This window comes from Papaver somniferum, chromosome 4, assembly GCF_003573695.1.
Source record: "Papaver somniferum cultivar HN1 chromosome 4, ASM357369v1, whole genome shotgun sequence".
Classification (NCBI taxonomy): Eukaryota; Viridiplantae; Streptophyta; class Magnoliopsida; order Ranunculales; family Papaveraceae; genus Papaver; species Papaver somniferum.
The window spans coordinates 145,551,398-145,568,834 of NC_039361.1; the positions used below are offsets into that span (position 1 = coordinate 145,551,398).

At 38.7% G+C, this 17,437-nt stretch overlaps 3 protein-coding genes across 3 annotated transcripts; 1 reads left to right on the forward strand and 2 right to left on the reverse strand.

Moving 5' to 3' along the window:
- Positions 1-2,596: 2,596 nt before the first annotated feature.
- LOC113273248 lies at positions 2,597-5,626 on the reverse strand. The gene is made up of 8 exons (XM_026522998.1): positions 5,599-5,626; positions 5,052-5,121; positions 4,680-4,887; positions 4,545-4,585; positions 4,232-4,408; positions 3,340-4,144; positions 3,036-3,167; positions 2,597-2,788 (listed from the first exon to the last, which is right to left on the reverse strand). Exons 1-8 carry the CDS (start codon positions 5,624-5,626, stop codon positions 2,597-2,599), a joined length of 1,653 nt encoding a protein of 550 aa, XP_026378783.1.
- A 6,062-nt stretch (positions 5,627-11,688) lies between these two features.
- On the forward strand, positions 11,689-14,195 carry LOC113271488 (probable protein S-acyltransferase 6). The gene is made up of 6 exons (XM_026521368.1): positions 11,689-11,807; positions 11,921-12,089; positions 12,391-12,573; positions 12,702-13,040; positions 13,178-13,411; positions 13,496-14,195. The coding sequence occupies exons 2-6, from the start codon at positions 11,982-11,984 to the stop codon at positions 13,904-13,906; spliced, it is 1,275 nt and encodes a 424-aa protein (XP_026377153.1). The 5' UTR covers positions 11,689-11,807; positions 11,921-11,981; the 3' UTR covers positions 13,907-14,195.
- A 147-nt stretch (positions 14,196-14,342) lies between these two features.
- LOC113271489 lies at positions 14,343-17,171 on the reverse strand. Its single transcript, XM_026521369.1, has 2 exons — positions 16,144-17,171; positions 14,343-14,787 (listed from the first exon to the last, which is right to left on the reverse strand). Exon 1 carries the CDS (start codon positions 17,066-17,068, stop codon positions 16,151-16,153), a length of 918 nt encoding a protein of 305 aa, XP_026377154.1. The 5' UTR covers positions 17,069-17,171; the 3' UTR covers positions 14,343-14,787; positions 16,144-16,150.
- Positions 17,172-17,437: the final 266 nt, after the last annotated feature.

Consider the following 17,437-nt stretch of genomic DNA (forward strand, 5'->3'; position numbering starts at 1 on the left):
CCACTCATACTCCTGTCTCAGTCAGATATCATGAAGGAATATCCAAAGATGCGTATGGTTACATCATTCTCAAAATGAAAGTTGCTTCAACCTGGGCGGAAACCAAGTTTCACATAATCAGGGAAGATCCAAGATATGACATGATCCTCGGACGTACGTGGATTCATGCTGAAAAGGTAACTCCAACACCTTCAATTGCACATTTCTCTGTTGAAGAAAGCTCTGATTCGGAAGAAATAAAGGATACTCCATCGTTTGAGCATCTGGAGGAAGTCAAAGCCTTGATGGATCCAACACAAAGGCCTGAAGAAAATGCACATGCTTTCATCAAAAGGTTCCGCACTCAGGAAAGTCTTATTCCCCCTCATGCGTCCATATCATCAATTTTCAAACATGCTTCTATGGTCCGGGGGATTCAGTCCACCAACAACTTAGCTATTGCAAAGTGCTATGAATGGATAATCTCGCCTCAACAATATTTCACCAAGTGGTTGGACGCAGAGCCTCTCCGAATCAAGCATCTCACTAATACAGTCATTGCTGAAATAACGGCCGAACATAACAAGCAGTATCCTAGATATTCTCCCTTGCACGAGTGTCCATATGTGCCGCAAAATTGGAAAGCTCCAAATACATGGAATCCCACTATACGAGGAATTTCGAACCAACAGAAAATATTCAGGGACGAACGATCAAGCCTAATAAATTCCATGAAGGGGATTTAGTTCTTAAAGCAACTAAACGCAATATCCATTCTGCAAGAAACTCTAACTGGGAAGGGCCTTTTATGATTGCTAAGTCGACGGATGGAGGATACTACAAGTTGGATGATATGAAGGGAAAGAAGTGTGTACCATTGATACAATAGAATTGGCTCAAAGCTTTTGATTCAGCGCCTTAGGGTGTTATGTGCATCAAGGCATGAACGAACGCTCGAGACACCTAATGCATCTTAGGATTTTCTTTCACCCGTATTTTCAATTCCTCCAAAATGTTTGCAATACTTGCATTCAGTATTTGAATTCAGCAATTTACCAAAGTTCTTTTATTTAAAGAAAATATCTGTCAAATCTAAAAGAAAATCCTTGATCACCTGCTTATCCAAAACCAACCAAAAATCAAAACTTAAGTAAAAACTCACATCTCTCAGAAGTTTAAGGTTCAAAAGATTATGGAAAGGAAACTAAAGAAAATCATCAAAGAAAGATGTTTGCTCCTCTGCAATCTCCTGGTCTCGCAAGGCGGCTTTCTCCAACTCCAGTTCTCTAATCAACTGAGATATCTTAGCCTCCTTCTTCATCACAACATCACTTGTCAGAGGTACATTCTTCTCGACTGCTTCTTTAATGGCTTCAATTCTCTCACGAAGCCATCCCACATTAAAACCCATTTTCTCAGAGTGGTCCAAATTTTACTCCCAATCAAAGAGTACATCTGGAGTAACAGTACATCTAGATATGGTTCGTATATCGTCTATACCCCGCAAGATAGCTCCTACTTTCTTGGTCGAGAAATAACTTCGTTTTGGGTCTGTAGTGACGACGATATGACCGTATCTCCTCTATATTTCTTCATACATGCCGTCATAAGCAATAAGAACGCTAAATTCACCGACTAATTCATGATACAGGAGTAACTCATCAAATGGAGGAACAAAGGCAATCCGTACAGTAGAATATTTATGCAGCACTATGTGAGTCTCAATCATCGGAACAACTTCTCTTATTTCTGGAGTAATCTTTTTCATCGGTGGAGCAAGAGCAGTCTCTTCCACCATAGTTTCTTCTATTCCTGGTCCGGTTCCTTCCGTCTCTGAAGTAATGACGACTTGAGCATCATTCTCTTCAACACCTTCAGTAGTAACATTCTCGTGACCCTGAGATGCGGGGCTGATAACATCACCATTTTGATTCACCATATTGTTCAAGTCATCATCGTTGGTTCCATTATTCTCAACTTCGGCATTTGGTACCTAATACGAAGATTACATGAGATTAGAACGATTCAAGCATGGAAACCAAAGGAAATCATAAAATCCAGCATGTAAGTGAACTAACACTATATAAGTTCTTTACTATGCATTCAATACATGTGCAAATAGTGTGAAAGTCATAGAAACATGTTTTACAACAAGCGCGTCTGAGGAGATTTTACAAAGCCATGTATAAATCGACGAAATGGAATCAATTGTTAAGGAATCTAAGGTTTAGTAATATACCATTCTCTTCGTATAGATGTTATCTACAACATATCAAAATTTCATAACAATTGGATAAATGAGCAAAGAGATGTGGCCGAAACATTGTACTACATGCCAGCTGAAAATTTTCTGCAGGTCTCCTGTAAGTTTATTGTTTCACCTATCTCGTCCCCTAAACATGCTCAAACTCAAAAAGCTTCTTTAAAAAAACTTGGAAATTTCATGGGCATGAGAAAACATGGGTAGACCGCGAAAATCCAACATCGGGCGAAGATTCTATGGCGTTTTTGCTAAAGGACTGGGTTCTGAATTTTTCTGACGACATCTTTCGCTTAAATTTTCATTCATTCATATGGGTTCTCATTCATTCATCCACAAATCAGAAATTGCATACTTCTATGAGGAAAGTACAGTAGGAATACTTACTTTAGGGGTCTCTAAGCCGTTCGAAGGATTAATGTTGCTGAAGTCACCATTAATAGCATTATTACTTCCATTCGGTTCCGGGTTTTGAGGATTCTCCATCTCCTCATTTCCCAAGGAAGAATTTTCTTCATCAGTATTTTTTTTATCCATGGTAATCTTATCCTGGGTACATCAACAATAATTATTATTATTTTATTCGAGGAGATTCCACGATCACTTGCACGAAAGAGATACTTACATCGACTTCTTCATCGGTGCTGGATTCCTGAATTGTTTGTCCGAGAGAAAGATGAATACCGTCTATGATCGACGGAGCAAAATTCTGAGATAAATTAACAAATATTTGTTTTAGGATCCTAATTACACGGATAAGAAAAAAAATGTGATAAAGGAAACGCTAACAACTCACCAAAGAAGCGGCTGGGGACTGCACACTATTCGGTAACATCCTGTAACTCCTACTCCTAGGTTCTCCGCCTCTGGGAATTTCTTCAATTTCCGTGAAGTCTACATCAATCTGAGGTCTCACTACACGACCATCCTGTGGTAAAATTAATAAAATAATTAAGAGGCGATTATTACGTCTCTACAAAATTCATAAGAAGAATACTCACTTGTAAACATCCTGGAAGTGCTTTTCATTTATCACCACTGGAAGGGTACTTCAACCTCGGTCATTCAGAAACCATCTCAGCAGAAGGATGATCTTGTACCAGAGTTTGAATAGCCATTACAAAGTCATATAAAAGATCAAGTTGCTGACTCCAAAAAGTTACATAGCCTGGAGTTGCATAGGCGACCCGGTCAGAGAAAGGAGGCAGATATTCATGCCCACTCAAATGTGTGCAATCTAAAGAGGCTTTAAGTTGATCAACCGATGGTTTTTCTTTCCGAACATCTGGGACACATTGATCAAGACCCATTTGTCGAGCTGCTCTATCAATGTTGTACCCCTCCACCAAAATTTTCCCATGTATTACTGATACTAAGTAACCAGGGGTACAACTCAGTACGAAGGATCTCTCACCGTCACTCAAATCTGCACCAGATTTCAAAACAACATTCTCTTCATCCTTGTTGAAAGTGATCAACTGTGAGACAAAAGGAGGAATTGACACCCAAGGAAAAAAATTAAACTCAGATTCGTTGTCTAAGACACTGGTGAGGCGTGTCTTGTGTCGAGGCTTCTTAGTTGACCAACGCATAATCCTGGCATTATCCTTCTCAGAAAGTACATAACGATTATCAACATTCGGCCCTGACAAGATGCTACGAGGAATTGGTGCATAATTCTTGAAGCGCTCCCATAATAAATCTTGTAGAAACAATGTATTAACATATGTTTCAACTTTCAGAAAACCATTGGAAACACTAGAATCCATGACCAAGGAATCTAAACTGGAGAATAGTGAAGCCAAGAACAGACTACCAATGGGAAGTTTCTCACCTTGAGCTATCTTAATGGCAAAGGGAATCACGAATGGCTTCAACAAGTTTTCATTATCTTCAAATACATCTCTGGATAACCACAGGCACAAGAAAGCAACAATATTTAATATGCCATCCACGAGTCTTTCAGGAGTTCCATCTCTTGGCCACTAGTGCTTCAACCAGTGAGCATAACAAGATTTGCTGGATAATTTGTTAATATCATGCATTGCAGTTGTCAAGGCATTAGATATTGCATTCTCATCTGCTGAAAGTGATGCAGGGAAATTACTGGTGACTGGAAGATGCAATAAAGCAACCACATCCTCTAAAGTGATGGTAAATTCTCCCCACCTGCATATGAAATTATGAGTAGGAACACAACAGTGAGAGAGCAAAGCTACTATACCTCTCACATTACGGTAAACCGATAAATCTCCAGCTGCTTGAATAGCTCGTGTACCTGTGCAGGATCCAACATGGTTCTCACATGATTACACCCCAACATATGTCTTTCCTATCTGGAGAAGTCTGTTAAAGGTTTTCAAGAAAGCTTAAAGTCCATGTGTGAACCAGCATAATGTTTTCCCTATAGACAAAATCGAATAGTCGCTCGAAGAGACACCAATTTTCTTTGAACAATATCCATGGGATCTATGAGAAGACGAAGCGGGGAACCCAGGAGACGTTTTTCAGGCTTATATTGAACCACAAAGACATCGTCGTCAGTGTTGGGAATATTCTTTGTACCAGTTGCCTCTTTTTCTTCTTCTTCATCAACAGAAGTTTCAGAAGAATTGTCCCTTGAAGTTGCATCCGTGGAGATGTCATCTCTGGAAGCATCATTTTTGGAAGTGTCATCTTGGGAGTCAGTCATTCTTGTAAGGCGGTTGTGACAGATGCATAACATTTCTACTTCAGCACATCATTCAACAAAAAAATGGATCATGGAATGAAAGTGCTCGTTTACAAAAAACGGAAACAATTTAACTCTTACCTGTTTACAGTTTCACTAGCTGTAGAGACGATAACATGAAAATTTTGAGAGTCTGTTCGCTTCTTTAAACCTGCAAAAACGAACAAAAAACCTCATTATTCAAAATCATAACTTGATTTTCATAAAACTGCGAACAATTCAAGAATTTTCCATCATATGAGCAGTTCACATAACAACTGAGCGAATGCTCATTGCTTTTTGTGCATACATTATCAAGTCACGAAATCCATACAAACAATAACAATTGTTCAAAATCAAAATTTTGGTTTTACAAAATCTTAAAAAAAATTGACGTGGTGAATAAGTCACGTAAATCAAAAAAACAATTCGCTCGAATGAGCGTTCGTACATCAAACAAGAGTTTTTTATATTTTGTACAAGTCCAAATAAATTTTGAAAGCTCTTTTTCTTCACTGGATCATGTCTATTCAAAAATATATACATATCTCTTTCAAATTAGGGATTATCGTTCGTTTCCTTAACCGACGGACGAACGTCTGTTTGCTAAAAACAATTTTTTTCATAAAACCTATACATGCACGTATACCTATGAAATTTTGTTTTGAACAACCCATGAGCGAACAAAAAAAAATCACCCTTGATCGGTCGGAGTTGGTCGGAAGTTCGCCGACGGTAACAGCTCCGGCGGAAAATCTTCCACCTCTACTCGGACGTGAAAGATTAAAGGAGAGAATTAGTCGGTAAATCAAGGAGAAAGAATTTTTTTTTAGGGCTTCTTCCCTTTTATATCAATTTTATTTCCAAAAACCTATTATAACAAGGATTTCCTTTTTGGGTCGGGCCCGTGAACGCTAAACCGACCAAAACTAGACATCTGACCGACCAAACCAGCAATGCCTCGTCTCTCTGTACTCACGAGGTGGCACTCTATCATACTGACAGATCCTTATCTAGGTATTTGCTCGTACATGACACGATTGAAGCAAATCGGGGATTCTGAAAATGCCTTTGTACGACTAAGTTCCGATTACTTATCTCGTCTACTGGAAAATCACCATCCAATGTTTACTGTGGAACATAACTGACCCTCACTAAGCAGGGGACTTAATATAAATGGTGGATTTTCAACAAAGGCTAATCATGATACTGTATGTTTCTGACCCGACTTCAGGAATGGATGTGACGATTCATGTTTTATGATCCGTGAACCGTTTCACGATCTTTGACTGAGTAAGTATTCCTCTCAGAGCTATGATGAAAGTGTTTCTTGAAAAGCCTCCCCGGTTGAGCGTTATATGCTTCACACATTTCATCATCACCTCTAGGTAGAATCTTAATGATTGGGCGGTTCTCTAGATATAATGTTTGTTAGGGAGTTTAACGCCTTCAGGATGTCATGCTGCACGTTGGTCCCTGACTACATAGAGAGACCCACCTCTGCACTGAATCTTAATGATTGGGCGGTTCCCTAGACATAATGTTTGTTAGGGAGCTTAACGCCTTCAGGATGTCACGCCGTTCGTTGTTCCCTGACTACGTAGAGAGACCGTGTATAGAATCTCTTAATGATTGGGCGGTTCCCTAAACATAATATTTGTTAGAGAGCTTAACACCTTCAGGACGTCACGCCGCTCGTTTTTCCCTGACTATACACCCCTCAAAATGAATATGATGCTTCAATTATCTCATATCTCGATTCTGCAAATAGATTAATTCTAGCGTGACATTCATCCACTGAATTCCTAGAAAATAATCTATTGTATCTCATTACTCTATTCCCTAAATCCCCGGGATGGATTTCATGGATTAGTAACATATACTCAACTCATTTTATTACTTTGTTTCATGAATCATTCATTCTCAGCCGAATTTCATGAATTAGTAATAATTATTCAACAAACAAGCGTCTGGACCATCACCGAGTAAGCCCCGAGGAAATGTGCAAGTGTACTTGACAAAAGTGCACGAATGAGCGCCCAAACGCACGAACAATCATTCAAAAACATGGACAAACGAGGAACTTATAAATAAATTAACATTAAATAAAATAAACAAGAGACATGGGACCGGGCCCACCGACCGGACGGTCATGCCTGGCCGGTCCCCCTCTCTCATTATTTTATTTATTTATCTTAATTTGTTTGTCTCATCTTATGGAAACTCCTTCATTTGAGCAAACTCCCTCGTTTGAGCGAAACTTTTAGTTTTCCATACTTTCATCGAACAGAAATAGGGAAAGGTGTCACGGGACCGGACCACCTAGCCGGTCGGGCATACCCTAGCCGTGGACGGTCCCACACCTCACAATCCCTTATTTTCTCATATTATTATTTCCATCATCTCATAGAACTCCATCGTTTGAGCCTCAAACCCTGGAAAATCCAAAAATCCAAATAGTCACTTGACCGTCTAGGCTACTCACGTCAAATATTAAAATATAATTATTTTAATATTCTCAAAATATCGATCACACGTGCGAAGTTCTACTCGCTCATTCGAGCAAAGTTGAGAGTTTCAGTCAAGATGAACTCTTCTGAAAATCCAAAATATTGCTCAAACGCGCACTAGAAAATACCAAAACTCTCAAGACTGAGACACGAACATCATGATGAAATCCGTCCCTAAGTCTTGCAAGGTGTCGGTCCCACACATTTTCATAAATTTGACCTAATTTACTCTCAATTCTTCGTATTTGGTCCAAATTCTCTTCAACCAACTTGAGACTCGCTCAATTGACCGTCAACTGGTCCCATGACCACCAAGGGATGGTCCCATAACTCATTGGTCGGTCCCTCATCTCTCCATAACTAGGTTTTACTACCTAACGCTCACACGAGCACTATTTTAATAGATGATTAAACCAGCGTTTGATCATTGTTTCACCAGCTGGTCAACAAAGGGCTTTGGTACATGATCACTCGAGCACTTAGGCACTATATGGTCGACCATCATCCCATGTAGCCGATCACTCCTTCACTCAGTGACTTATTTTTAGTAAATCATCAATTAACGAGCAATTGATCAAAATTATGGTTTCGAACAAATGCTCTACAAATCATAATTCTGAGCAATTTCAAACACTAATAAATTTATGTTGATCCATAAATCAACATCTGGATTAATTATACAATATTCGGTCCAACTACTAATATTTTATTCATGCTACTAATATTCATCGAATGAGCAATACGTGCTCAATTGCTCGAATATTGATTCAACTATCAATATTCAGTAATTATCGAATAAGCAATACTCGCTCAATTGTTCGAATATTGATTCGACTATCAATATTCATTAATTCGCCAAATGAGCAATACTTGCTCAGTTGCTCGAATATTGATTCAACTATCAATATTCAAAAACTCATCATACGAGTAATATTCGCTCAGACGAGCAATATTTGCTCAACATCATTCATTCGAGAACTATACGTCTCAGAAGACATGTTCAATTCATGAATCCTAGAGAATTCAACAACTATGCTCGACTGAACAATCTTAAACTCATCGTCTAATCAAGTCAACGACTGACTGATCAAATACACGTCTGCCTTGCAGATACCACATTCGTGAGACATCAATCACGTCACATGAGGGGATGTTAATTAGGGTTTTGGTCTGGCGGCTTACGGCATGTGTGTTCATCCACGATGAGAAATGTGAGTAAGTCGTGTAAGCAGTTGAGGGAGTTAGCAAAGTAGTGGGTGGACAATCAATCAAGTGTCTGCACGACCTGGAACTGGTTAATCCACGATTTCCTACTTTCCCACTCTTTCACTCGAGAAACCGTCACACTTACTGGAGATCAATGTGTCTACTATTCTGGCAATATAAATAAGTCTTTGAATCCACGATTGAAAAAAAGATAACGTTCAACAGACAATTTTTCGAGCAGTCACTCTCAAGAATTCCATCAATCGACCAGAACTTATTCGAACTCAACAGTTCATAGAAAACTTGCAGAAACCTTAAACACATTCACAATCCTTGATCATCATTGATCTCACACACTTCTCAGCTTCCCTCCTACAGATCAACCCTCTTCCCTTTTTGTGACCGAATTGACTCTGGAACAGCCATTATCCTGGTTTAGGCCGGAGTCCTATAGATTTATCTCTCGAACTCAAAGCACTCCCGTGCAGTGCATCTGTTTGAGGTTAGGCAGTTTGCTCGGTTGAGGAGCCTCTGTCACACGGTCGTCTCTCCATTCCCTAAAAAACCATCGAATCGTTTTTCCCCATCTACACTCATACACAAAAGTCTATTTGAATAGATAAATCTGTCTCCCACGGAAATACCTACGAATTTTTGTTTCCGTATTTTGATAAATCAAGGTGAACATGAACCAATTGATAATCCGTTCTTATATTCCCGAAGAATAGCCTAGAAATATCAATCACCTCACAATAACTTAACTATATGGTAGTAGAACAAGTTATTGTGGAATCACAAAGAATGAGACGAAGAGCTTTGTGATTACTTTTTATATCTTACCTATCGGAGATAAATCTCGAGCAAATCTTAGAGAAGATAGTACTCAATACGATAGAACAAAGTAAGATCAGAACACGAAACTACAGAGAAAATAGTTAGGTCTGGCTTCAGAATCCCAGTGAAGTCTTTAAGTCGTTAACCTATAATGGTTTTAGTAAAAACCTAGGTTAAAGAAGAATCTACTCTAGTCGCAACTAGTATCATACAAGAGGTGTGGGGATTACGGTTCCCAGTTGCTAGAGTTCTCCCTTATATAGTATACAAATCAGGGTTTGATAACTTTGGAACAAAGCAATCAATATTCACCGTTAAATGAAACCTGATTCAAGATTCAAGCTAACATCTTTCCACCGTTAGATGGTCTTTAGCTTGTTACACACAAATGAAATATACATTCATCTAGATATGGGTAATCGTACCTAAACGTGATACTGAGTTGGCTCAATAACAGTTAACTGAAGTTAGCCATATGAACACTTTTCTCTTAAACTTGTTCATCTTAACACTTCTAGATCAATTGATAATCAAATGAGTCTAATTGTGTTACTCATAGAGTTGTTCAATTGTTTATATTCTCATAGAAGTATACAAGACACAATTGAAGCAAAATCGGACTGATTCAAAAGAATCAGTTCATGAACATTTTAGCCACAGTTTGCAAAGATTGCATTCCTTAACTTATAAATGTATTTGTTCATGAGTATGAAATTAATCATACTTAACCGATTTAAGAACTTGAACCACTTAAGTTTGCAAACAGGTACGCGAACTTAAGTTCCGGACATTGGTCACAAGCCGACAGTTTACAAACGGGTACGCAAACTTTAGCTCCGGACCGAACTCAGTCGAAACCGTTTGCGAACGGGTACGCAAACTTGGTTCCCGGACTTCAATAGTTAAATCAGTTTGCGAACAGGTATGCAAACTTAAGTACCCTGACTTAAACAGTTGAATAAGTTTGCAAACGGGTGTGCAAACTTCGGGTCCTGAATTCCGTCAAAACGGTTCGTACACTAAGTACACAAACCATAATGTATCCAGACATGGGTTTTAGCTCTTAACTCCTATTTTAATCATTGAAACATTCTTAGAAGACGACAATAGCTTTCTCACACAAACTATTATCTTATAAGCAATTTTCAAGTGATCGAATGATCAATACGAAACATTCTGAGTCTACATCAAATGACTGTCTCACACAAATCATGTAAGATGTTACCAGGTGATTTTCAGATGATCATCTTTTGACTTTCGTCAAGAATAATGATGAACGTGGTTAAAGCAAAAAGCTTTCACACACATATTTCGAGAAAGATATAGGCGAGTTAAACTCAGCTCGAAATATCAAATGTATATAATGTAAAGTCTATATAGCTATACGACTTTATCTCAATAGAAGATAGAATATAATAGAATTCTGAGTGACAGATGAGTTCAAGTCTCCATAAACCTTTTGTTGATGAAGTTCCACAAGCTCTCCTTAGTAGTTCTTCGTCTCCAATCGATGAACGCCGTAAAGTCTAAAGCTCAACTACACATTCTATCCTAATCCGAGACATAGTTATAAGTAGACTACAAATCAAGACTTATAGTTTTGACAACTAAACTTGACAAACAAGCTTGAGATAGCAACACTTGCGAGTTCGACCGAGCAGTGCTCTAACAATCCATTTGACGCAAAATCTCTATATACATTTCTTCCTATTCTTCATACAAGGTTTCATCCATCTCCATATCATCCTCAGAAGAACCAAAATCAAGATTCATGATTGAAAATTGAAAGCGATTGAAATTGCGAAAAGTTTGATTTGATGAAAGCTTGTTGTGAATTTGGGGGATGAAGGTCGACTAGTATTTATTGGTATAAAAGAAATAGTCGTTCCGGTGACCGTTTAAAGATAGCCGTTCGCGATCTTAGAAGATTCGCCAGCGGATTTTCTAAGACCGCCAGCGAGTTATGTTTGCCCCCAGCGGTTATCCTTAATGCATGCGTCTTGTACCCTGCCCAGCGCATTTACCATGGTGGAAAATTCTGATTCCCCCTCTTCCTGGCTCAACAAAAAAAAATTATTTGGCTATTGATATAGGAATTGCCCTTACTAGACTAACCAACTAACAAGAGGGGTATTTTCGGAATCATAAACCAAAATTCATCTGTCAAAGAAAAGTTAGTTATGTTCATTCCAAATTCTCTCACATTTTGGTTGTCAAAACAATTGGATTTCTTGCACCAATTCCTTTGTCTGTCTCTAACCTAATTCCTTCCTCCACCTCCCCTCCTTACCTTCATCTCTTCACCATGGTAAGATTTCTTTCTCATTTTGCTAATTTCTACCAAATATTTAGTTTTCATGATTTTCCTTTTTATTTAAATTTCTATGCATAATTTTTGAGTTTTTTTTTTTTTAATCGAAGATGGAAGAGGTGAGCATTAAAATGTGATGGTTGATAATAAGACCAATTATTTTCCATTACAATGGAGGGGAAGGTGGTGTCCGATCATGACAATATGAATAAAGACACGACAGAGAAAGAATATAAGGTGACGATAAAGCGAGCATACAAAGTCTGGCAAGGAAAAAATGTAAGCTTTCTCATGAATCTGTTAATTGTTTCTACACATCCATAATAATCTAGCCAGGAAGTTCTCATTTTATTAGTGCGCACATATTTGCATGAAATTATTGATTGCTTAGCTTCGTCGGAGTCCACCTCTGGTTGCTGTCAAGGCAGCTCCACGGGGTTAATGTAACTCCGCCAATGTAGAGCTGTTTTGCGTACATTGCCGGTCCCAAGCCCGGATGAAGGAGGAGGGTGTTTTTTCAGTTTCTCAATGAGTTGTACTTTTGTATGCTTAATGTTCTTTTATGCAAAACATCTTGCAGATATTCTTCTTTGGAGGCAGACTTGTATTTGGTCCAGATATAAAGTCACTAATACTTACGATACTTCTTATCGTAACCCCGGTTATCTTATTCTGTGTTTGTGTTTCTCAACGACTGATTCACGAGTTTCCCAATGGTCTTGGCATCGCGTTTGTTGTCATTCCGGCCGTCTTTACAGCTTATGTAAGTATGCTATATCTAATAGTTTATGACGTTTAGTTTCGTACCTTCAAAACTTCATCTAGCTAGTCCATTCCAACTTAAAATGAATGCTTGTTGTTAGTTAAGAACACATGAAACCTTGTGTGCAGATTGTTCTTCTTCTCTTCCTTACTTCTGGGAGAGACCCGGGGATTATTCCTAGGAACGCTCGACCACCAGATCCGGAAGATGAAGGTGATGGCGCAGGGATGTCTATGTCTACGTACATGTCAATGTCTATGTCTGTGGATTGGGCTGCAAATCCAAATGGTGCTTCTACTATACCACCGACAAAAGATGTTTGTGTCAACGGAAAGATAGTCAAGGTGAAGTATTGTCACACTTGCATGTTGTACCGCCCACCTCGATGCTCTCATTGCTCTATTTGCAATAACTGTGTTGAGCGCTTTGATCATCATTGCCCATGGGTTGGACAATGTATTGGAAAGGTATGTGCTCCAATGTTTATTTACATTTTCCTAATGCCATTAGTTTCAGAAACTGCGACTAGGCTATGTTGGGGTCTTCTGAATTTTGGTGCTGCTTTAGAGGTGCTTATTATTGTGTGTTTCTTCTAATGGTGCAGAGGAATTATCGCTTCTTTTTTATGTTTGTGTCCTCCACAACAATGCTGTGCCTATATGTTTTAGTCTTCTGCTGCATAAACATCAGGAAAATAATGCTAGATGAGCACTGCAATATCTGGAAAGCTTTTGCAGAGTCCTCTGCTTCAGCCTTCCTCATTGTTTATACGTTCATAGCTGTTTGGTTTGTGGGAGGGCTCACAGCCTTCCACATGTACTTAATTTCGACCAACCAGGTACATTTCCTTTCTTTTCCTTCTCATTTCAGAACCTTTCTTTGGTTATTTCTTCTTCTCATATATAACCAATGGTTCCTGCAGACTACCTATGAGAATTTCCGTTATCGCTACGATGGGAAAACAAACCCCCATAACCGTGGATTTGTCGGCAATGTTGCAGAGATATTTTTCTCTAAGATACCTGCTTCCAGGAACAATTTCCGCGCAAAAGTGAAGGACCTCTCATTTTCTGGCCTTTCAACCTCACTTTCCAGAGGTCGCACCACACCCAAGACAAGCATCGATATAGAAACTGGTGGTAAACGGCAGGCTGTTGATGCGGAGGAATTGGACGATATACAGAGTCAGATTGGGAGTATAGCCAGTTTGGATAGGTGTGGAACAGAACCAAGACATACCAATTTGGGTCAGAACGGAGACTGGGAGATCACAAGAGATATACATGCCCTAGCTGCAGAATTTGGATCACATCAAGGTTTAAAGGATACATAAAGCAAATTCATAGGACCTTTTCAACTTCCGTCGGGAAAAATGGGCAATCTTTTTGGCCTTGCAAATGACAGAGAGCAAAAGCTGCTATTCAGCAGCTCCTAATTGATACAACCTGAAGAAGGATGCAAGGAGAACGTGGAGATTGTGTTGCACAATAGGAATGGCTTTTATAGTTACAGTGAGAGAATTTTCATTTTTTTCGTTATTTCTTTTTGGCTTTTCTTTGTGTCATTGTAATTATTCATCCCTGCAGAAAGAAATACATTTTTGTCTGAAGTTTGGTCTGTGACTTTTGTTTCATGAATTGTAATTGCAAGCTCAAATTAGTGATATATAAATATAGTAGACAACTCTTGTAAAGCTCTTTGGGAGAATCATGTTTTCCAGATTTCAGAAAGTCACAAACACGAAACACCAGTACAAAGCTACAAGCTGCTTGCACATAACACAGCACTACAATTGAGCTGCAATTGAACATAGTAGAATAACTATGCGGCGAGGTATAAAATATACTTTCAGGTGTTCAATTCATCCAAAGGATAGAAAAATATACTAACAGAGAGTACAGTACCAAAAAGAAAAAATGAACTACACCAAGTTCGCAGATCTATATCTCAAAAGTGGCAACTCATACCACTGATTTTTTACACAAAAGAGTACACGATTAATGGATTAACGCTACGCCTAACAGGATTAACGCTACCGCCTAACAAAAAAAATCCTGCTCGCATAGATACTGAAATACAGTGCTATCTTTATGGTCCAATATCCATCCATGCCCTTTACTACTACACATGAACACCAGAGTACCATGCCTATGGAGAAGATCGAACTATCATGCGCCTGCTATTTGCAACAATGTCTGTAGTTATCTGGAACAACTGCACAAGAATAAGCACAGATTCAAGCCTCTGATTAGAAGAGCAAATTAGATTTCTCTGATCTTTTGCTTACTGTTAACAAAGACAGAGTTTTAGTAAAATGTTACAGATTCTCAATACTAGTGTTCTCAAATACTGAGACATGTGATACTAATGATGAATCACAATGTCCTCCAACTAACTCCTCTTGGCATTTTATAGAATATCGTACTAACCACATCATGCAAATCAATGAATCATATTCCTCACTTTAACACTGCAATTTTACAGTAGTAGTTGGGGTAATGACATTTACATTTGTGCCAAGCTTCACAGAAATCAGAACAGGGACGAACAACCAAATAACAAAGCAAACTAAAAAATGGACCTAGTTTTATTTTACCCTCTTTTATTTTCAGAATAAAGGGGCTAAGGACACCCAAAAGTTACAGAAGCAAAAAGAACAAAAGACTAAGCCTAGGAAAAAGGCAAGAGCCAACAAGAATTACTGCCTCAGATACTCAGTTTGAGTACTATCTTTCGTATGTTTATCTTCTTTAATCTCCCAACTGATTGAGCTAGGATTGTCTCTGTTATCCATAAGAATGAGGGAGACTAGCCAACATATCTGCATATCTGAGTTTCTAGTCGTGAAAAAACATGTCTTACCATGACCTTTTTCCTAACCACATAACCAATATCTAACAAGAGTTTTAGTATGAAACTCACTAACATAGCCTACAAGACTATGAAAAGTCTTAAGTCAATCCCAAATAGCGTGGATTGGGATAAATAACCAACACAAACATCTATTTGAATGTCATACATACTCAGTGATATCAAATACTATAAATGTACAAAAAGGCATGTAAATTCAAGTGTCTTTAAAAAACAAGCAATTAAGTTCCCTCGTGATAACAACTCACACCTAACTCTTCATGCTTTAGAATATCGAAGATTAAACACTAATGGGAATCACTGCAGTCACATGAACATATCCAACACAAAATGTTTTAAGATGATAAAGTTCAACTAAACACCCAAATTTGCATCGATCAAACATAGCTGAATTAACATACTTGCTAACTGATGTTCTATGATAAGACTGGCGTAAAGCAGCAACCAAAGCAAACATCTAAATCCAAAGCAAAGATCTAAATCCAAGTGTCTTTACAGAACATGAAAATTTATTCCCTAACCACAGCACTTTCCCACCTATGTTTCCATGCTCTACACTTAATAAGTTTGCATACTCAATTTCTATTGATAATTGTCATTCTACAAACACGAAAACTAATCTCTGATTCCAACAATCACAGTGTTCAAACAAGAATCAACACAATTAAACCAAACAAAAGAAGAAGAAGAAAGACTCACCAAAAATTCAAGCCTGAGTACCAGAAATCGACTTCATTTGCACATTCAGATTAGAATCCAAGCTCTGCAAATTCGGCAACGCCTCATACGAACCAAACCGTCTAATCCCAACAGTTTTCGCAACCACAGCATAAATAACCATAACAATAACAATGACAAACAGCACGTGAATCACAAACACCAAATCCAATATCGCCACTGCTCTCAACCTGGACTCTTCCAAATCACATTTCGTCGAACCTTCAACGCCACTCACAACATCCAACAACCTATGACAACCCTCGGGTATAAACCCTTCCACATACAAAGTCAATCCCGTCTGCAACGCCCATAGCCCCTGTAAACAAAACCCAAACCCCAATGCCACATCAGCAACAAACAACCTCGGATTCACACAGATCCCAACACAGACCAACGACATAAATCCCGAAATTCTCGCAGACACCGCATCGCATTTCGCCTGTAAATCCGACACCTGAACGGAGGCCGAAGACGACGAAACGGAATATTGCAAGAAGAACACGCTGGCCGCGAAGGCAAAGAAGAGGTCGTTAGGGAACGGAAGTAAAGACGTTGATTCAGAGATGAGGATAGAAACGATGAGGATCAAGAAGAGGAATAAGACGGCTGAGTTCTGTAGAGATGTGAACCGGTGGACCGGTGTTGAACCTTTGAGGAGCGGATCGGGTGATAATGAATTGACTGTTTGATGAATACAGGAGATTAGAAGCGATACGATTAAGAGATAGAGTTGAAGATATTTGAGATTTGAAGATGGAGACGATGATGGGAATGGATGATATGGTTTGATTATGTAATCACGAGGTGATGATTTGAGATTGTTACGAGTTGAGCAGATTAGATGGTATAGACCAAGTGAGATTAAGGATGATGATGAGAATATGTGTGAGATTAATGCTGCCATTATTATTAAGAAGATTATAGGGTTTGATTTTGATTCTCTTGTTGAGATTCAACAGGAGAAGAAGGCGAAGTGACTAAATGATGGCAGAGTTGAATTTTGGGTGGATTATTTTTACTATTATATCCCTTGAAATGTTTTTTTATTACCATTTTTTTGGCTTGGAATATTCTTGTTTTCCCTCCATTTTTTAATATCGGTTTCACTTTCAGTGCCATATTGCCAAGCCCTCGGCTCCAAAGCTTAAGTTAAGGGAAATTTCAAAGAGACGGATGGAAATTTCCGGCACAAAGGAGAGTTAATGTTATGTATCTCTGGAAAATCATAGGGACAAAAACTGAACATGAACATGGGAAAACATGAGCACCCAGA